This window comes from Gracilinanus agilis, chromosome 2 (genome assembly GCF_016433145.1).
Source record: "Gracilinanus agilis isolate LMUSP501 chromosome 2, AgileGrace, whole genome shotgun sequence".
In the NCBI taxonomy this organism is placed as follows: Eukaryota; Metazoa; Chordata; class Mammalia; order Didelphimorphia; family Didelphidae; genus Gracilinanus; species Gracilinanus agilis.
Window position 1 is genome coordinate 414,949,841 of NC_058131.1, and position 23,075 is coordinate 414,972,915.

Here is a 23,075-nt window from a genome sequence, read left to right on the forward strand (position 1 = left end):
ACTTCAAAATCATACTGTTATTGACTGCTATGTCTTTTTGTTAAACAGATTGTCATTGCTTGCTAAGGTGGCTACTTTGGTCCACATTATTGTGGTAATTTTTATGAACAACTGTCACAAAAGATGGAAATAGTCAACATCAGGATCTTTTGCTTTTTTGGTTTTCCCTTTTTTTTTAGCATCTCATTCAAATATGTTAGTTTGAAGTCATTGTGGTTTTTCATTGCTGTCTCATCTTTATCATTTCTTTTAATATGGGGTTGATTTCAAACTTTTTCTGACAGTAACTATTACCAGAGAATTTTGATAAAATTGCTATTACTTTATATTCAAATTTTTGGTAGTAATACCGTCAATTTCATTTGTGTGTGTCATGTTTTTCCATTATTTTTTTTTGTTCTGCACTGCTTCTTCTGGAAAAAAAGAATTCATAATTTAAGAGTAGGAGACTATAGAATTGTCTTTATGACTTCTTCCTCTTTTGTTTCTTAGTACTGATCCATCTTCTCAAACGTTAATTTTCCCCAAAGTATATTTTGAGAGAAGTATCCTCAATAACCATCTGGTAAAACCCATACACAAAAGGAACCCCTTAAATCTATATTCTCTAATGTCTAGCATCACATTGAAAATATTATCAAAGTATATATGTTGACTTGCTATGGAAGATCTTGTAAAATGTTGCATTTTACATGTTGCATTGCCTGTGCACATACTAGCATACCTTCATGATTACTTTGAAATCACTTATGTCATAAAATTATGTACCTTTTCTGCTCATGCTAAAGCTAGATCTGCCAACTTCTGTATTTGACCCTCTTTACTTAGCGAGATTGATCCTCAGACAACAGTCTCATTCTCTCATTAGACCTATACCTGAAACCTTTCCAGTATATTAAAACCTAACAAAACTTACATACAACTTCCATAAACTTTAGGAATACAAGGGCACTTCAAAGCCTCAATGAGGATTCAGAGTAGGGTTTTTTTTAGAAAATATGGTAATGATAATATAATAAAGGTAATTTAGTGATAGGAAGACCAAAATACAAACACAGAAGATGACAAGAGGGCAAAAATGAAACATGCAAAGCCCCAAAGGAATACGAGAAAATATATCAGACTCCAAAAACTTGGAAGAAATTTAAAAATCAAATAATTTTTAAAATGATAGATTTAACAACTTAGAGAAAATTCACTGAAGAAAATAACTTCCTAAAAACTAGATTGGGCTAAATAGAAATGGAGGCCCAAAATCCATAAAGAAAACAACTCTAAAGACCAGAATGGGCCAAGGAAATGAAGACCAAAAAACCACACTGAAGAAAACAACACTAAAAGAATTGAATTGGCCAATTGGGAAAGGAAATACAAAAGCTAATGGAAGAAAATAACTCCATAAAAATTAGAATTATGCAAATGGAAGGTAATGACTCCATTAGACATTAGGAAACAATAAGACAAAATCAAAAGAATGAAAAAAATAGAAGAAAACTGGCAATGTCTCACTGGAAAAACAACTGATCTTGAAAATAGATTCAGGAGATAATCTAAGAGTCATTGGAATAACTGAAAGCCATGATCAAAAAAAGAACCTGGACACCATATTATAAGAAATCACTAGTGAAAACTGCCCTGATAGCTTCAGACAAGAGGGAGGAAAATGGAAAGAATCTGCCAATCACTTCTTGAAAGACACCATAAAATAAAACATCCCAGGACTATCAAAGTGGGAATTGGCTCACATTAGTTCAAAGTGGGAATAGCATTCACACTCAGTCAGCTATAGAAACCTTCTTTACCCTATAGGGAAGTGAGTAAGAGAAGAGACAATGAAACAATACCAATACTAAATATAAATGCATCAAATTCTATAGCATCCAGATTCCTAAAGGAAAAGTTACATGAGTTACAAGAGAAAATAGATAGTAGCCTCAAAGATAGGACCTCAAACTTCCTCTCTCAGAAGTAGATAAATCTAACCAAAAATAAACAAGAAAGAAGTTAAGGAGGTAAATAGAACTTTAGAAAAGTTTGATATAATAGTCAAAATGAATGGGAATAGAAAGGAATATATCTTTTTCTCAGTAGTACATGGCACCTTCATAAAATTTGACCCTATAATAGGACATAACCTCATCACCAAATGTAGAAAAACAGAAATATTAAATGCATCCTTTTCAGATAATAATCTAATTAAAATTGTATTTAACAAGGGGCAGCAGAAAAGGATTTGTCCTATCTTTGTCTTAAAGCACTCAACTATTTTGTAACAGGTTTAGTATCCATATACAGGTTTGCTAATTCCCTAATTTGGCATTTCCCCCCATTACACCAAACTGAAGCTATCAGGAAAAGATTTTGAACCTTTCTAGACTTGTAGATGTATACAATAGGAGCTTGTTGCTGTTCATTTGTTTCAGTTGTGTCCAATTCTCTGCGGCCCCATTTGGACTTTTCTTGACAAAGATAACTGGAGTGGTTTGCCATTTGCTTCTTTAGTTCATTTTTAACAGATGGAGAAAGTGAAAGCAAACAAGGTTAAGTGGCTTATCTAGGATCCATATAGGTGGAAAGTGTCTGAGTCCAGATTTGAACTCAGGTGTTCCTTACTCCAGGCCTGGTACTCTTTCCACTGCATCACCTAGCTGCTCCACAATAGGAGCTAATGAATCCTTTTCCAAAAATAAATAGTATTGGTATATTTTTATTTTTATGTTACTTTTATTTCTTAAAATGTCTCTTATCCCCTTCTCAAAGAGTCATTCCTTATAGCTCAGAAGAAAAGAAGAAAAAGAATTCAACAAAACAAGCACATTTAAGAATGACATTTTCAGTGTTATACATTTATAACCTCCCACATTTCCAGTGAAGTAGATATGATGCTTTTTCATATCTCTTCTTTAAGACTAAACTTTGTGGTGGACAGAATTTTACAAAGGCCAGGCTAAAGCAAATCTCCAAGTTAGATATTGGTCTGAGTACATCTTTCGGATTTTGTTCTGGGAAATGTAAGGCATGAGGAGATGGGACATTATTACCTCATTATTAGGAGGAGGGAAGGTTAGGAATAAAGAGCAGCTAGGTGGAACAGCAGATAAGAGTGCCAGGCCTGGAGTCAGGAAGAAGCTTCTTTCTTAGATCAAATGTGGTTTCAGATACTTACTAGCAATGTCATCTGGGGCAAGTCAGTTAACCCTGTTTGACTCAGTTCCTCCTCTATAAAATGAGCTAGAGAAGTTAATGGCAAGCCATTCTAGTGACTTTAGCAAGAGAATCTCAAATGGGGTAACAAAGAGACTGATAAAAGTGAAATGACCAAACAACAAAGAAGTTAGGAATAAGCAGAATCATCACCTGAGGTGGGCTTTAGCTCAAACTGGCTTCTTTTTATAGAATAAACAAAAAGCAAGGTCCCTGCCCAGATAAATGCCTTGAAGAGCTGGGAGTAATTGCTTCACTAGGTTGCACCCTTCAGGAATTGCCTGGCCTTCAGAGTTAGAATCTGTGATCATGGATGAATTCCCATAGAAATATTGGTGATTAATAATAGAATCCAACATGAATTTTCCTCAACTTGGTCAATGTTATTTCACAACTTTCAGTTTCAAGTGTGATGTTGTCTTTTCTGTTTATTTTGTTGCAGTCATTATGTATGTTGCTGTCTTGGTTTTATTAATAACAATAAGAAATAATGATATTCATAATTTCTTATAACACAGTAATATTTAATTATATTAACACACCAAAACTTATTTAGCCAGTGCCCAACAAAAATCTATCTAGTGGATTTCCTACTACAAAAAAGTAATGCCATAAATATTTTGATGTATTAAGGGAACCTTTCTTTTTGTAATTGAACTTCTTCAGCTGTATGCCTTACAGGTTATAGACATTCTATCTTTTTCACATAATTCCAAATTGCTTTCCAGAATGGTTAAACCAAAACACAGATCTAACAACCATGAGTTAATTTGCTTGTCTTTCCACATCAGAGCAGTTAGGTGGTACACTGTAGAGAGTGCCAAGCTTAGCGGGAAGACCTTAATTGAAATCCAATTGTAGACATTCACTAGCTGCTTGAACCTGGACAAGTCACTTAACTGTTTACCTCTGTCTCATCTATATGATGAAGTAGACATGGAAATAGCAAACCACCCTAATATCTTTGCCAAGAAAATCCAAGATGGGGCCATCAAGAGCTTAACATGCCTGAAATGAATGAACAATTTAACACATCCTCTCCATCATTGATTACTTCCATATTTCATTATCTCTTTCAATTTGCTGGGATTACAATGAGATCTCAACATTGTTTTGGTTTGCATTTCTCTTATTATGGAGTCTGTTTCATGTCATCATTAACAAAATGTCCTCTAACCAGAGCTGCTGCCTTACATTTCCCAGAAAAGATCTGGAAGATGAACTCAGACCAATTTCTTCTTTTGAGAAATACATATAGGTGTTAAATTTGGCTTGTAATTATTTTCAAGTATCAGAATTCATTTATTCAATAGACATTCAGTGCAGAAAGGACACAATCTCTACCCTCTTAGAGCTTATAGTTCAGTGGGAGAATGATATACAAATACAGGCAACTAAATTATATAACTCATTGGTTTACAAGTGTTTAGAGAGGTTTGAAGTGCTACATGAAGTCCCAGAGGAAAAGATCATTACAGAGAAAGCAGGGCTGGGGAGAAAGATCAAAGAAGGCTTCATATAGGAGGAGGTATTTAATTAGAGCTTTCAAGGATGGATCTGAATTCACTCAGTCTATTATGTTTTCCATATGGGCAAGATGGATTGGATAACTGGATTCAAAACTAGTAGAATAACTAGACCCAGAGAGTAGTTATTAATGAATTCATATCCCTCTTTTTTCTCTGCCTCTCTTAACTGATTTTTTTTTTTTTGGTTTTTTTTTAAACCCTTAACTTCTGTGTATTAGCTCATAGGTGGAAGAGTGGTAAGGGTGGGCAATGGGGGTCAAGTGACTTGCCCAGGGTCACACAGCTGGGAAGTGTCTGAGGCCGGATTTGAACCTAGGACCTCCCGTCTCTAGGCCTGGCTCTCAATCCACTGAGCTACCCAGCTGCCCCCTCTTAACTGATTTTTGAAATTCTTTTTGAGCTCTTCCAGAATCTGAGTCTGGGTCATATATTTCTTTTTGCATATGTTTGCTTTGATTTCATTGTCCCCTCCTGTGCCTGTGCCTTGCTTTTTGTCTCCATAAAAATTCTGTATGACTAGGTATTTTTTTTTATGTTTGCTCATTTTCCCAGCCTTTATAAAGGGAGGCTCTGTTCTCCAGGAGGTTAGAGCACCCTCTTAAGGTGTCAGTCCTTCCTTGATGCTCCCCTTGGCCTTATTTCTGGGTTTCTGCAAGTTTCAGTTCTTCCAAGATCCTATGATGGCCTGGGGGCTGGGAGCTCTGAGAGCCACCTCCCACTGCAGATTCAATTACTTCCTGAGACTGCTGATAGCTCAAAGTCTAACTTGGGTGTAGGCTCACTCTGGACTTGATAAGGTCCTACACAGCACACTGCCCTGCCCTGGAGTTCTGCCGAGGTTCAGCCAGGTTCCCTCCAGCCATCACCCTGGGGACTGCCATTACCAGGGCCAGGGATAAGGGGGCTCAACTCTAGGTCTGCCAACTGCCCCAAACTGGGAATTATGTCTTACTGGGACTCCGGGCCTTGCTCTGGGCCCACACAGATTAAGCTGCAAAGCACAGATTGCCTTAGACTGGAATTCTGGACCTTACCACTGATTTGCTTGGAACTTTAAGAGGTGTGCATTGGGTTGGACTGCTATTGGCCCAGCTAGGGTCTCAGGGTCTAGATGTTGGCTTGGACCCAGGTTCAGAACCTGGACTAGTAGATGTGGGGTAGTGTGGGCTTGCTACTGGCTTGTTCCTTACTCCTTGCTGTAGCCTCCTACTGGCTGTGCTCCCCTCCCACCCCAGTGCCTCAGATGTTCTCTGCCTACTTTCAAGTTGTTCACTTCTTGAAAGTTGCTTCACTTTGCCTCTTCGTTGGTTCTTTCACTCCTGTATTCATTTTGTGGTGTTATTTTAAGCTTGGTTGGAGAAGATTCTCATGATAGTTTCAAGCTTCCCTGCTTCTACTCTGCTATCTTGGCTCAGAAAGCAAATTTTTAAAAGCCTGCTATATGGGAAACTTCAAAATTGGGCAGCCAGGTAGTACATTGGATTGAGTGCCAGACCTGAACTCAGGAAGACTTATCTTCCTAAGTTCAAATACAGCTTTAGACACATACTAGTTATGGGACCCTGAACAAGTTACTTAACCCTGTTCGCCCCAGTTTTTCATTTGTAAAAGGAGTTGGAATAGGCAATGGCAGACCACTCTTAAGATCTTTGCCAAGAAAACCTCAAGTGGGATGACAAAGAATTGGATATAACTGAAAATTTCTGAACAACAACATGCCAGGACACTGTGCTTGGTGTTAAAAATACAAAGACAAAAATAAAGTAATCCTTACCATGAAGGAGCTCCATAAATAGAAACATTGCATAGCTCAAAGATTTATAGTGTTTTTCCTCCAAGAATCCTATAATACATGTATTCTAATACCCACTTTAAAAATGGGGAAACCAAGGCATGGAGAAATTAAATGAATTGTCCAATTAAATGAATAGTCCAAAGTAATTCAATGAAAAATCCAGAAATTAAACTCAGAATTTTCTGACCAAGTCTGGCATTGCTTCACTATATGATCAACTACACAAGTAGAGAATATAGTAGGTATCTCTTGACAATCAGCCTGCATGAAAAATACCAGTGGTATTTAGTGTACTTCAAGTTCAACATGAGGTAAGATCATAAAGTAGTTGTCAAAAAATCTAATAAGAATCAATGAAGTATCCAGAGAAAGAATTAATTCTTTTACATTGGTCATACTATATCTGGAATTTTATGTTCAGTTCTGGATGACATGTTTTAGGATAGATGATTTGAAATGGATCCACAGAAGGGCAACCAAGATGGTGGCATTATTGAGAACCATGCCATACAGAGATCAAATGGAACATTTACTTTAGATAAGAGAAATCTTAGAGGGAACATGAAAACTGTCTTTAAATATTTGAAGAATTATCATGTAGAAGGAGGAATTAGATTAATTCAGCTTTGTCACAGAACAAAATTAGGAACAATGCATGATAATCAGAGAGAATCAGATTTTAAAGCTCCATGTAAAGAGAAACTTTCTTAAAATTAGAACTGTCCAAAAGAGGAAAGGATTTTTTCAGGTAAAAATGGGCTTTCTATTTTTGGATATTTTTAAGCAGATCCTTTAGATGACTATTTAGGAGAAATTTCTATTCAGATAGAAGTTGAACTAGAAGGCCTCTAAGAATCTTTCCAATCCTATAATTCTAGGAGGGAGTATATTTCAGGCATAAAGAACATTGAAATATGTATGTATGTGTGTGTTTGTGTATGTGTGCTTGTTGAATCCTGTTAGTGTCTCTTAAATTAGTCTTTTAGTCTCCATGACCTCATTTGGGATTTTCTTAGCAGAGATACTGGAATGGTTTTCTGTTTCCTTCTCCAGCACATTTTACAGATGAGAAAACTGAGACAAATAGGGCTAAGTGACTTGCTCAGGGTCACATAACTAGTGAGTGTCTAAGGCTGGATTTAAATTCAGGGCCTCCTTACTACAGGCCCAACACTCTATCTACTGAGCTGCCTAGCTGTCCTCTATTTATGTGCATTAGATTAATAATATAGAGTTCTCAGTTTTTCTCTTTGAGCTGAAGAGGTTTGGCAGTATGGCTTTCTGAACTTATCAGAATTTCCCATTTGATTCCTTGGCAGAACAAAGTCACTTGACTTAAGAGGTAGCCTTGTACATGGGAAGACCCAAAGTGTGAAATCATCTGGGCTTCAGATCCTTCCTCTGATGTTCACTTTCTGGGATCTTGGACAAGACACTTAATATCTGTCTGGGCCTCAGTTGCCTTATCTAGAAAATAAGAAGATGTTCTCTGAGTTTCTTCTTGCTATAAATCTATGATCTTATTGCCATAGGTATATTTTTATATACATGATAGATAATAAATACCCTTAATACCAGCCCAAGATCAATTCTTGGTACTTTACGTGAGTGATCTCATTGTTTGTCCCTACTGTCAGTTACTATTGCTTCAGGTAACAATAAAACCAAGTTCCTCTTTCCTGCCAAAAATAAGAAAAATAGCCTATTGCCTTAATATAACAGTTTATTAAATTAGCATATATTTTCAGATCCAGTGAAAGTCTGGGATATATTTTTAAGCTTTAGAAATATAGATTTTGATTCAAAACCATCACAAAGAAAGAAATAATATTTCCATATTATGTTTTATAGACAGAGATTATCTTCACCTTGGGTGATTAATTTTTTTTGTTGAAAAATACAATTTAATTTTATGTATGACATTTAAGGGAAGGAAGGACAAGAGAATAAATATTTATTCAGCACCTAGATGTACCAGGCACTGTGCTAAGTGATTTTTACAAATGTTATTTCATTTGATCTTCATAAAAGCCCTGCAAGGTAGATGCTTTTATCATCCACATTTGCAGTTGAGGAAACAGAAGTGAAGTGACTTGCTCCATGATATAGTTAGTAAGTCTTTGAGGATTGGTTTGAACTTAGGTCCTTCTTCCTGAATGCAGGCCCAGTGCTATATACCACTTTTGTCAACAGCTACCTCTACATTGGCAAAATCCTCAAAAATTAAAACACATATAACAACACAATGTAGTAAAAAAAAAAAAAAAGCACATATAAGTGTCAATTATTAGTATTGTGTAATATATAATATATTGTAAAAAGTACAATTAGTTATATTTTCAGGACTTTAGAAATTTTGTTATTATGGGAAAGGATGCTTTCTCTTCATTTCTATAGCAAAGACATTTGAATTATCTTAAAACACTAAAGGAAATTTGTTCCAGTAATCTAAAAATTTTCATATAGCTACTCTTTTACTGAAAAAAATAAATAACATTATTTACCCCTTTGCTGTCCATAGTGAACAATAGCTCCTATGATATTCTTTGCCGTCTATTTGATTTGGCTTCCTCAATGATTCTTTTTTTTTTTTTTTAGTTTATTTAATTAATTAATTAATTTAGTAGACTATTTTCCCATAGTTACATGAATCATGTTCTTTCCCTCCCCTCTTCCTAACCCCCTCCCATAGCCAGCAAGCAATTCCATTGGGTTTTACCTGTGCCATTGATCAAGACCAATTTCCATATTATTAATATTTGCACTAGGGTGATCATTTAGAGTCTACATCTCCAATTATACCATGTGATCAAGCAGTTGTTTTTCTTCTATGTTTCTACTCCCACAGTTCTTCCTCTGAATGTGGCTAGTTTTCTTTCTCATAAGTCCCTCAGAATTGTTCTGGATCATTGCATTGCTGCTAGTAGAAAAATCCATTACATTTGATTATGCCACAGGGTATTCGTCTCTGTGTATAATGTTCTCCTGGTTCTGCTTTCATTCTGCATCGATTCCTGGAAGTCGTTCCAGTTCACATGGAATTCGTCCAGTTCATTATTCCTTTTAGCACAATAGTATTCCATCACCAACAGATACCATTCCTCAATGATTCTTGCTGCCTTTATTTAAGGTATTCTGTCTTGAAGCTTATTTTTCTGTTTTTAACTTTGAGATTTAACAAATCCTCTTTGATTTGCAGAAGACTTCATTTGTAAAAAGCCTCTATTTTACTTTTTTTCTATATATGCAATCTTTCCAAAAGATTAGGGGTGGGGATAGTATACCTTAAGCATTTTAATGCAGATATTGAATGATAAAAATTTATTTTTAACATAGTGGATCATATTTAAGTCTATAAATTCAGGCCAAATTTTTTGTTTTCAAATTTATGTTATTACAATTTATTTACACCTCTCACTTTTAGTGTTATTCATTTTCTTTCTGCTTTGTTTCTGTGCCTTTTGAACATGGATTAAACAGATCTGTGAGTCTTCTCAGTGCATGTAAACTGAATAAATCAACTCCAAGGTGAGGGCTTCTTAAGATTATTGGTAGTTTTACTTTCTAGCTCTTTAGATTTTCCTTACCTTTTATTTCCATAATTTGAAGTAGCCATTAGTAAACTACTTCATCACATAGTTGTCCTAATACTAACCTTTACTGTTTAAGAAATTTTAAATGCATCTACCAAAACACATATTTCTTTCCTATGTGCTCCAGAAATTACAAATGATATTAATAGTACTATTAATATTTTCTCTTAGATATTATACTGATTTTTCATAATTATAAATTTGCTAAATTTATATCAGTCATATCTACAAGATATAGCTTAAAATTTTTAATAGTGAATATTTGGTACAATTCTCAAGTTTCCTATGAATTGACAAATATTTATTACCAACAAGAATACTGATGAAACTTAATTCAGAAAGTCACCTTTAATTCTTAATGTTTCATTAGTAGAAGTGGCTCATTCAGTGGTGTCCTATGACTAAGATTCATGTTAAGAAGTCATTTCCAGGTTATATGTTTGTCTTAAGTTTAATTCATTTCTCTTCAGTCTTTTTTTTTTTATAACAACTCATTTATACCATACGTTGAGGTTAAATTACAGAGTGCTTTCTTCACAATTAAGTAGGTAATGTAAGTATCATTATCCTCAATTTACAGATGAAGAAACCAAGGTTCACAAGGGTGAAGTGACTTGCTGTGGGTCACACAATTAGTAAGTATTAGATCCAGAATTTAAACTCAAGTCTTCCAACTCTAAGACCAGTACTCTTTCCACTACAGTATTTTTCCGATCCTGTATTCATGATTCTCTAGAAACTAGAATCTGCTTCAGGGCAGTTTACTCAGGAGAAGCCATCATGAATTGGAATCTGTGAAAACCTAGATAAATTCTTCGGTGGAGCTCAACAGATTTAAGATCTGAATCTTGTTCAATATTTGTTTTAAATGTCTTTCTTGAAAAACCACCATATCTAAGTGTTCATGGTTGTACTAGGCCTGTATTGGCAAACCTATGTTATACATGCCAGAGGGGGCTATGCCTGAGAATATTTCTCACATCACCTGCCCCTCTGACCAACAACCCAATGGGAGTACTTCTTCCCTTCTGTGTCTGGGACAAGAGGGCAGCTCACATGTGGTGTAAGAGTTGCAGTTTGGGCACTTGTTTTCTAAAAAGTTTGCTATCACTGTTCTAAGGGTTATGGTTTTTTTTTTTTTTTTTAAGTATAAGATCCTCACTTTGCTTTCAACAAAGACAACATAGTATGGTGGACAAGTCACTTAAACTTTCTGAGCCTCAGTTTCCTCATTCTTTTTTTTTTTTTTTAGACCCTTGTACTTTGGTGTATTGTCTCATAGGTGGAAGATTGGTAAGGGTGAGCAATGGGGGTCAAGTGACTTGCCCAGGGTCACACAGCTGGGAAGTGGCTGAGGCTGGGTTTGAACCTAGGACCTCCCGTCTCTAGGCCTGACTCTCACTCCACTGAGCTACCCAGCTGCCCCTCCTCATTCTTTTTTAAGACAATAATCCTTTGAATATCTAAGTTATACGGTTGTGATGGTGATGCCATGCAAATTTTAAGATTTCATGAGAATATAGTCTTATTTGTTCATTACTCGAGGTTTATTTGTTTCTGTTTAAACATTAAAATAAATCAAGACTTTTACCACAACAAGTAAACAATATTAGTTACCCGTTCAATAAATATGTATTGAGTACTTGTGTTATTGTGGAAAGAATACTAAACTCTGGGAGGCAGAAGGCCCAGCTTCAGTTCCTGTCTCTGCCACTTACTAGCTATGAACTCTGTCTTGGCTATATTATTTAGCCTGCCTAAGCCTTAGTTTCTTCATCTATGAATTAGTACATTTGTAGAATAGGACTAGATGATGGATGAGTACTTGGAATCATAGACTTAGAGCTATAAGGAAATTTAGAGATCACTTAATCCTGCTCTTTCATTCTACACATGAGTAAATTGAGTCCCAGAGAAATTAAGTGTCATAAGGTCACATGGTATACAATGACATAAATATATAAAGTTTTGATATAAGCCATCTGATTCCAAATTCATTGCTTAATAAATACTTTTTCATTCATTCATTAATTTATTCATACACTCTGCTAACAATTCTGACATTTTGTGATTTGTCTAAATGCAAAACTCTCTACTGGTACTATGAAAAATACAAATATGATTTTTGTCCTTAAGATACACAGACTAATAGGAGCAATACAACACATACACAAATAATGACAAGGCAGTATTTTAAAAGTTATGAGCTGAACTATGTTTAAACCTGAGTTCAAAAGAGGGGAGATATCACTTCTTATCTCCTTCCCATTACCACATATTAAAATTTTTCTATTCCCATAAGAATAAACTCAGGGGTCATCATTATCTTCATCAAGTTTTTCTCTACTTAAAGTCTCCCTTAGCTGAAGATGATCTCTCCATACTCAATTTTTCTAGAATATTTGTGTTTTGAACTCTTCTTTATCACTTCTAACTTGTATCATATTCATGTTCTTGTACTATCCTTTCATTATATTGTACACTACTTAAAGCGAAGACTGTGTTGCCTTTTATCTTTGAATCTTCAATACCTATCACAGAGCTTTGCATATAGCAAATATTTAATGAGTATTTTTTACATTTAATATTATGAGATAGCATATTTTTATTGTTATTACTCTCTAACATTATGAGGTTCATCTATCAATTCTTTTGATATTAGTATTTTTATATTTAGCTGGTTTGGTTATTGCTTTGAGAGTTATATTTGAACACTTTTTCCACCTCATAAAATTTCAATACTCCTAGGCTTAGCTTGGGACAATTCTCCTTCCAAAACTGCTTGTTGCCCAGTGCAAAAAAATGCATTGTACCCTAGCCTTATCACTTACCTACAAGTTACTTCCTCCTGTCTTTGAATTTTTTACACAGATAAATTCTCTTGTCTTGAATGTCTTCCTACTCCCTCTTCACAAACCAAATTCCTCTGCCCTTAAAAATGCCCAGTGTATAAAATGTGCCTTATTTGTGAAGCTTTCCCAGCCTTCCTAGACTCAACTCCACCAAAACCCAACAATTCCAGGAGTCTCAATTACTTTTGATGTTGTCCTTAGCAGAAATCTCAGAAATCCAGATTATGAGAGCTGGTAGGCACTTTCAAGATTATTTAGTCCAACTGCTTTGTTTAACATACGGTAATATCGTAGATATAAAGTTGGAAGAAACCTCATTGAGATCATTGAGTTCCAACTCCTCATTTTAAAAATAAGAGCCAAAAATGTTATATGACTTATCCAGGGACATAACAGTCTCTGAGACTGAATTTGAATCTTGTTCGTCTTTCCTCTATATTCAGTTGTCTGTCCATTATATCATGGAGGAAATGAGGCTTTACGAGTCATGAGTCATGTTTTAGAGATTTTTAAATCTAGAATTTTAAACCAGAATTTAAGCCTAGGTCTTCTGATTCCAAGTCTAACTATACCAACATTTATGGATATATTATTTGTAAGTAATGTATATATATTGATACACAACATTTACATGGTTATGTTTGCATTTTAGTCATTCTGTTTGTATTTATCTTATATGACTAACTTATAAATGGCTATTACTGTATATAGCAAATAATAACTCACATTTATGTAGAACATAACTTTATAAAGCTTATAAAAACTCATAAAAAGTTTTTCCTCAACCCTTCCAGGGAGATAATGATAAAGAGATTAAATTATTTTAGGGCAGTCCTGTTTCTACTGAAATTTCCCAATGTATTTCAGTATATATTGAGCCAACTCAATAAATATTTATGAGGATTTCACTTATTCATTTGCTTTTTACCATAATAATAACGTTGCTATCATAACACAGAATGTTTACATATCTATCTTTCTCTCAGGAATTCTGGAAAGTACTTTGTAATCCCTGAAGTTTGAATTTTAGAATGGGATCCTAGAATTTAAAGCTGGAAGGTACTTGAAGATCATTCAGACCAAATATCTTTTTTTTTTATAGTTGAGGAAATAAATGCCCAGGGAGATGAAGCAACTTGCCTTATATCACATAGGTAGAAAACTAAGGGAAAACTGATTATACAGGATCTGTCATCAGCTCTTCTAGTAATTTTTTTTAAAAAGTGAGTATAGGATATCTATATTCTTAATTCCTACAAAAGATATTGAGAATTTTGCTGTCTTTCTAAAGAGTGAGAGAAACAAAATTAGAAAATTTCATAAGGATCACTTGAATCCAAGTATCATAAGTGTTAAAATTACTGGTTTGGCTAAATATATGAAAATTATATATCTTTTATTTATAAAGTAAAGAAATACAAATAGGTAGAAAAGACACTATCTAACTAAATATTGTTCCAGTGTTTGGCTCAGCCAGGACTTGTTAACCTTCAATCAGAATTAAACTATCTTCAGAAGACAGGAAGGGAAACCAGCTATCCACTCACCCAAGACTATGACTGGAACTGAAGGTGACACCTGAGGCCTACTTTCTTCTTTGAGCCGACCTTCTTCTTGAAGCTGACTTCCTTCTTGGAATGACTTTCTTCTTGGAGTTCACTCTCTACTAGCCTCCTTCACCAGACACCACACAAGCCTCCTTCCTCAGGGATTTTCATGGCTTTTATGGTGGTTTTCTGTTCCTGTCCCTTTTCATGGAGGCCAATCACAGTTTCTAAATTCTCTGAGTTCTCACCTTTGGAACCACACCTTTCTGGGTGTGTGAACTCTTAAGTTTCTGGCTTGTTCTCACCTAGCATCAAGTAAAGTGTGAACTCACAGAGAACCAAGAATTCCCTTTCACAGTATACCAGATATTAATATTCATTTCATGTGTGTGCTCTCATGTTTGGACTATATCATTAGTTGTAAGTAGCAGAGTTAGGACCTCTGAATTCTAGATTCATTGCTCTGCCCCTCCATATTTTAAATGTTCAGATAGAAAACATTCTGTAAATGTAAAAGTGCTATATAAATGCCAATTATCATTATTGTGATATTTTATCAATTTTTTTTTGCTTTCAGAATCAAGCTAATATAAATCACTGTCTTGCCATTTATTTTGTTGAAGATGTCTCTTTGTGGAGATTTTATTATAATTTGCCTTCCTCTTTTTAGCACCATTAAAAGAACCAGCTCTAGTGAACGAGTATCTCCAGGTGGCCGAAGGGAAAGCTATGGAGATTCCAAAGGGAACCGTAACCGCACAGGATCCACCAGCAGCTCTTCTAGTGGGAAAAAGAACAGTGAGAGGTATGGGACTTATTTACTCCTGATTCCCTATACTTAATCAGAGAAATAGCAGTTGGGGACTGTATCCAAATATGCCAGATGCCAAGCCTTGTACTTTCTCACTGGCAAACTGGAGGTGGGTCTTGTGATGCTGACAAATCACTTACCCTCTTGTGTTCCCAGGAAAATCTATAAGACTGTAAATTACAGAATTGATACCATTCTAAATTGGTAGAAGGAATATCTTTACATATATCAGTGTAATCAGAGAGACAGTCCAACCAAAAATCAGTAAGTCAGCAAGAATCTATTAAGCTACTGTGTGACTGGCACTGTGCTAAGCTCTAAAAATACAAATCAAAAAATCTTTCAAAGGTCTTTCATTCTTTTGAGAGACACACTCCATTGCTAATATCAGTATCAAATGCAATCTTCTAGTGTTCAAAACCCTTCATGACTTGCCCCCTTTCTGCTTTTCCAGCCTTCTTATACTTTACCTTTCCACATTCTATAATCTAATGACACTGTCTTCCTTCCTGTTCCTCAATCATGGCACTCCGTCTCCTGACTTCTGGGCATTTTCTCTTACTGTGCTCAGGCTTGGAATTAATTCTCTTCCTTTCCATCTCCTGGCCTCCCTGATGTCTTTCAAATCCCTGCTAAAATTCCACTTTCTCCAGAAAATCTTTCAGTTTCCTCTTAATTTTCATGTTTTTCCTCAGTTATTTCCCATTTATCCAGGTTATATCTTATTTATACATAATTGTTTTCATGTTCACTGTTAGACTCTGAGCTTGAAAGAAGGGATTGTCTTTTACCTTACTTTGTATCCATCTGTAGCATTGCCAGGACATATTAAGCTCTTAACAAATGTTTATTGACTAAATGACCTCTACATTACATATATAAGCTTATTATATATGGAATAAATTCAACATAAATATAAAGTAGTTTAGAGAGAGAAAGCATTAGTAGTTGAGGGTTTCAGAAAAGGATTCTTTTGTTTTAAACCTGTTTTCTTGATACTTTTGTTTTTTAACATTACTCTCATTTCCTTTAATATTCCTCTCTCTTCTAGAGAGTCATTCTTCATAACAAATAGCATTTTTAAAGACAAAAAAATGAAAAAGAAAGAAGAGGAAAAAATTTGTCATAACTAGAATCAGTGCACCAAAGAAGTCTGAAAATATGTGAAATGTACAACATTCACAGACTTCCTACCAGGAAAAAATTCTTGTAGATGATGCTTGATATAAGTCTTAAATGAAATAAGGGTTTTTCCAAGGTAGAGGTGTAGAGGGAGTAAGTTCCAGGCATGGGAAACAGTGAAAAGTCAAGGAGAGATGGGCAATGGATTACCATATGTAAGAACAACAAGAATTCCAATTTGGCTGGACCATTTAGTGCAGGGGAATAGTGAAGGGAAATAATGTATAAATGAGGCTGGAAAGATAGACTGGGGCCAAGTTTTTGAAGGGTTTTTAAAAACCAAAGAGAAAAATTCATATTTTGTTCTAGAGGCAATAAGTTTATTGAATAAGGTGCTGACATAGAAAGAACCGTCTTTGAGGGATAATTGCTAAGGAGGAATTGGAGTGGAGAAAAGCTTGAGTCAGGGAGTCCTTTTAGGAAGCCATTCAGTAGACTAGTTGAGATGTAATAAGAACTTGAACTAAGGTAATGAGGAGGAGGCAGATACAAGAAATGTCATGGAGAGTGAAACTAAGATTTGACAACTGTTCTCATTTGTGGATTGAGGAAGAGTGGATTGAGCAAGGGTAAACTGAGGTTGTAATCTTTGAAAACTGGGAATATCTCAGTAGAAATAGGGAACTGGAAAAATGGGTGGGTTTTTTTTGGGGGGGGGCAAAAATGATAGGTATGACTCTCTAAGGCCCCTTTCCAACTTAAAAATCCTATGGTCTTATAAAATCCGTGACTTCAGTTAAGTTCAGGCTGCTAACAGCAAAGCAAGATTCAATCAAACAAATATGAAAATGACTATTACTTGCAGCTTGCACAAATATGTTTATCATTAATGAGAAAAATATCAGTTTTAAGTTGTAACATTATCTCTGTATATTTGCTTAAGTGCATAGAACTTTGCCCTTTTTTTCTAAATTAGTGTTTACATATTTTGGGTGTATAATCGTTTATGCTATTTTAATTTATTACTAATTTGGTGTAAATTTTGACAAATTATTTTCACTTTAGTACTAGAAATTCAAATCTATATGTACTTATTAAAAATAAAATTTTATGAAAATGGCCATCTTAATAGTTAAAATAAATAAAAATTGCCCATTTATATATGAATTAATGAGTGCATAGTGGACTTCTTGTTTTAATGAAATTCATTTAGCCTTGATTTTTTTCTATTGGAACTGTTTTTATAGATTACGTTTAACACATGCAAAGTTTTTGTTCTAACAGCAGTATCTATTGGATAAAAGCCAGATTTGAGTATTTTAATAGCTTATGTAAATATTGAATTTAGTTGATGCCATTTAATTGGCATAAATATAACTATAGCACATTTCTTATGTAGATGAGACTAATTTCATTATGTACATCTGGTATTATGCCTAATTATTTTCTCCTTTTAAATGATAGCCACATGTACCATTGATAAAAGATTTTAAACACATAGGCTAGACATGTTTTTTTCAAATGTTCATGTTAGAAAAAGGCTGAGTCATAAAGCTGTGACTAAACCACAAGCTGTCAGATTTCCAAGTTTGCAAATCTGTTCTAATATATTTCTGTAAAAGAAATTTGTAAATGTGTTCACTTTTGTTCCTAGATGATACTTATAGACTTTTTTTGTTGTTGTTGCATAAATGGTTTTGAAGCTTGGCTATAAACTCTTTGCTGAGTGTTAAATATATCTGATTGGTGTATTGTATCAATGCTCCATCAGTGAACTAAATAATTTGAGTGATATCTACTTATAGCTTAATTTTTTAGTCTATTTTTTAATCAGAGGATTGTGAGAAGATGGAAGAAATGCCGTGCAAACCTGTTAGATATTGATATATTGAAATGGGCAAGTAAACATGAATTAATATGGGATAATTTGTGACTGAGAGTTGTTTTCTTCTCTGAATTCAAAGGGAGATTTTGAAAGGTAGACTTGAAACATCTAGATCTCAGTGGTTTTTATAAACTTGGCTCTTTTTCTGCACATCTGATTCTTATTAAGGATTTCCACAGGAATCTCTGTATTGTGCAAACTTCAGTTCTGTTTTATCTTTGAAATCCCACAGCTTTTGTAAATGTAGTGAGTAAATATTTCCATTAAATATATTTATAAGAGGATTTAATTAGACTTTTGAAAAGTATGCTAAACTATGAAATTTTTATTTTAAGATGATGAGCTTAAGAAAATAAAAATAATTCAAGCATTCTAAAGTTTGTTTAAAAAAATAGCTTCTCATTTTCCACTTGGGTGCTGGGAATGACTGAATCCAGCCCATCATTGTTGTTGTAGGTTGATCAGGCAACACATATTCAGACACTTGCGGCAGAGAAGAATTGCCTACTCTTCATATTATGGTAATTAGTAACATAATCATTACATTCATCATCATAATCATTATCATCCACTGAAATCTTACTTAGATTCCTCATCATGACTTGGAGTGACCTTGGCTTCTCAAAGGCAATGTTAATAGACTACACTCTCTTTTCAGTGGAAAGGTTTTGAGTGTTGCCTTTGAAAACAGGATATGTCTCTTATCATCCAGGGATCAGACCAGCAAAGCTGATCATTAGAAGATTGGCCACTGAGGAATAAATTTATTTGATCACAGTAACTTGGAAAGATTTTGAGGGTATACAATTTTCTTTGGTAGGAGGTTTACGCATACTAATTAAGTGACAAAATGTTGCTGTATTAAAGTAATGATAATAGCTAACATGTATAGAATTCTTTAAGATTTCAAACTGCTTTTCTCACAAACTCCCTGTTATGCACTGTGCATGACACAATAAATGCTTAATAGATACTTGTGATTAATGAATTGAATAAGCATTATTGTATCCATTTTATAGATGAAGAAACTAATGCTTAGTGAAGTAAAGTGTATATACCTTAAGTGGCATGATTAGTAATTGTCAGATCTAACTCTTCTGACTCCAGTTCTTGTATTCATTTCACTCCACTACTCCCCAGTATTGCCTGTTATTTATGGAGAATTTCTAGGACTCATAATAAGGAGGGACTTGAAATCTAGGTCTTCCTGACTTATGGCTCAGCCTTCTATCCATACTATCCCCTGTAAAATAATTAAATTCAATGTAATATAGTACATAATCAAATTATAAGTAGTTTAGAAAAAGATAAGCATTTTACTTTTTTAAATTGACTGGGTTTTTCTTTTTTGTCTGTTTTCAGTCAATTAACAAGTATTTACTAAGTGCCTGTTAAATGTCAAGCCCTATTCTAAATGCTGGATATACAAAGGAAAGCTAAAATATAGTCACTGCCTGCAAGGAAATCACTTTGTAGTGGAAGAGACATCATATATTGTATACACATAAATTTATTCAAGAAATATATAAATCAAATACAAGGTAATTTTGGAAAAGAAGCCAGTAGCAACCAAGAGAAACAAGAAAAGCCTCCTGCAGAAAGTGTCACTTCAGTTGAGTATTAAGAGAAACTAAGAATTTCAAGAGGAAGAAATGAGGAAGGAGAGCATTCCAGGTATTGGACATTAAGTGACTACAAAGACATAGAGACTGAAATGGAATGTTATGTGTAGAGAACAGTAAATAGGACTTTATAAATGGATCATTTAGAGTTCCATGTGTATAAGGGAAAAATGGGAAGATTATGGTTGGACTGGATATTTAAAGTTTGGTCGCTAGAAATCGATTACTTGATTTCAAAATAAAAGAGGCCCAAGTCAGGATGACTTTTATGGTGGTTTATTTATACTTAGGAAGGTTGAAGGTAGAGAAAATGAGAGAGAGAAACTCTGGCCTGGACCAGAGGCCTGGACCAGGGAGGCTTCAGAAGCCTCAGTAGAGGGGGCACAGAGGTTAATTAACCAAGGCTTCTAGACACAAGGCCTCCTCCAAGAAACGCCAAGGGAAGAGAAAGAGTCAACCTAAATTACCCACATGACAATTCAAAGGGAAGTAGTCTGAGGTCTCACTCGAGCTCCTTCAACACCAAGTTCAAAGCACCAAAAGCCTTCCACAGGAAGTTACCATCATATTTAAAAGATAGCAGCTTTTGTCACTTCCTGCGTCCACCTCCAGTTTCATGTGGACAAATAGCAGCCTCAACACTGTTTTGGACTGCCCAGGGGTCGGTCCCTTGTTTTTGATTTGTCACTTACTATCACATGTAGGTAACAGGCCTCCCCCTTCCCCACTTAATTCTAAGTTGGGTGGAGTGACATTATTCCTGGTGGCTAAAGTCTAAAGAATGAATGAGGGTGAGCTAATTCCATTTACACACATAGGGAGAAATATGTAATTAGTCTAGAAAGACAGGAAGGGGCCAGCTTTTTAAAGTTTTAAATGCCAAAGAAAAAAAATTTATATTTGATCCCAGAAGTAATGGAACCTTCTAGACCAGTGATGGGCAAACTATTCCCCAAGGGCCAGATCCAGGCTATAGTTTGCCCATCACTGCCTTAATCAATTCCAATTCCATCACTGCTCTAGACAGTTTATTGAATGGTCCAATCTTGGACTTTAGGAAAATCACTTTAGCTATTTGGAAAATTTATTTGAGTTGGAGAGTACAACTAGGTGACTCAGTGGATAGAGTATTTGGCCTAGAGTCAGGAAAATTTGAGTTCAAATCCAGTTTCAAACACTTACTAGCTGTGTGACCCTGGGCAAGTCACTTACCCTATTTGCTTCTGTTTCATAATGAGCTGGAGAAAAATATGGCAAACCATTCCAGTATTTTTGCCAAGAAAAAAACCAAATGGAGTCATAAAGAGTCAGATACAAGTGATCAACAAATTGGATTGAGATATTTAAGGCAGGGAGACCAATTAGGAGATTATTTGAGTAATCCAGATGAAAGATTAGGTTGGTAGTTATATGAGTAGAGAAAATGAGATATGAGTATGAGGTTGATGCTGTGGATATAGAATCAATAACATTGGTTTCAGATACTGGACTTGGACTCAGGAAGACTTGATTTCACATCCTGTTTCTGACATTTACCAGTTGTGTGGTTTTTGACAAGTCATTTAATCTGTCTTAGCCTCAGTTTCTGCATCTGTAAAAGAAGTTATTAGGCTTGACAGAATCTAAGGTCCCTTCAAGCTTAGATCTAAACCTCTGACTATATATGCTATGCAAGTTAGAATGAGAAAGTCAAGGATGTTACTGATATTATAAATTTGGGTGACTGAAATGATGATGATACCTTCTACAATAATAGAGTATTATTTTAGAGTACTTGTTATCCTTGTAGATACTTTACTCTGATCACTCTTATCATTCTCCTACAGCAGTAATGACAGATTTTTTAACCCAGGATCCACGGACATCCAAGATATATATTTCAGGAAGTCCATGAACTTGAGGGGAAAAGAGTTACATCTCTTTTTACTAATATTTAACTTTTCTTTCAATTATTGAAAGTATGCATCAAATGACAGTAATATTATGCATTATCAGGCTGCCAAAGGGCTCCATGACATATACAAAAAAGGTTAAGAAACCCTTATATAGATGATATTCTAGATCAGTGATGGGCAAACTTTTTAAAGAGGGGGCCAAAGGAAAGGAAATGTTCATCTGTCAGGCAACTCTTTCAAAGTTTCATTGTATTGTATCCTACTCATTGAATTTGTCAGATTAGGAATAATGTTGTGAGGCCGGATAGAACATTTCAGGGGGCCACGGTTTGCCCATCACTGTTCTAGGTTATGATGCAATTGTTCATGCTATCCTAAATAAGGAAAAAATCATCAATCAAGAAAATAATCAATCAATAATTGATTAAACACTTAATATATGCCAGGCACTGTACTAAGAACTGAGGATACAAAGAAGTGAAACAGCCCTAGCCTTCAAATCAGTTAATCAGTCACTAACATTGATTAAGCATCTATAATATGCCAATGTGCAAGACAGTCTCTGCTCTCAGGGAGCACACAATATAATCGAGGGACAGCATGCAAACAATTATATATAAACATTATATACTGGATAAATTAGAGGTAATCCATGCTGGAGAAGCTCTAGCATTTAGGGAGATTGGGAAAGTCTCCTTTAGAAGGTGATATTTTATCTGGGACTTGAAGGAAACAAGAAGAAAGAGAATTCCAGGAATGGAAGACAATGAAAATGGTGAATCAGGAGATAAAGTATCTTTTGTCAGAATAGGTAGGAAGCTAATGTTATCACAGAGTTTATAGAGATAAGGTATAAAAAGCCTGGAAAGGAAGGGGGCCAATTTACAAAGGACTTTGAATGCCAAATAGAAAATTTTATAATTGATCCTAGAGAAAATAGGGAGCCACTAGAGTTTATTAAATAAGGAAGATGCTTTAGAAAAATCATTTTGAAACCTGAGGAAGAAGGGTGGTAGTGGGAGAAAATATACAAATAAAGGTATATACAAAATACAAAAAGGAGATTCCAGGAATTGAAGGCACTAGGTGCTAGGAGTACTAGGAAAGATATCCTGCAGAACAATGTACTTGAACTAAATTTTGAAGGAAAACAAGGATTCCAAGAGGCAGAAATGAGGAAGAGAGAGAATTGCAATCATAGGCAATAGCTATTGCAAAAG

General features: G+C 35.0%; 1 protein-coding gene across 3 annotated transcripts in view; it reads left to right on the forward strand.

The window, feature by feature from the left end:
- Positions 1-23,075, forward strand: part of EML1 (EMAP like 1) — a 269,917-nt gene that overhangs the window by 161,980 nt on the left and 84,862 nt on the right. For 2 of the 3 annotated variants that reach the window (XM_044664593.1, XM_044664594.1), the window contains 2 exons: positions 9,999-10,056; positions 15,191-15,325. In XM_044664593.1, the coding sequence (XP_044520528.1) occupies positions 9,999-10,056; positions 15,191-15,325 (193 nt within the window). The remainder of the gene's footprint in view (positions 1-9,998; positions 10,057-15,190; positions 15,326-23,075) is intronic. The other variant, XM_044664596.1, reaches the window with a different exon arrangement.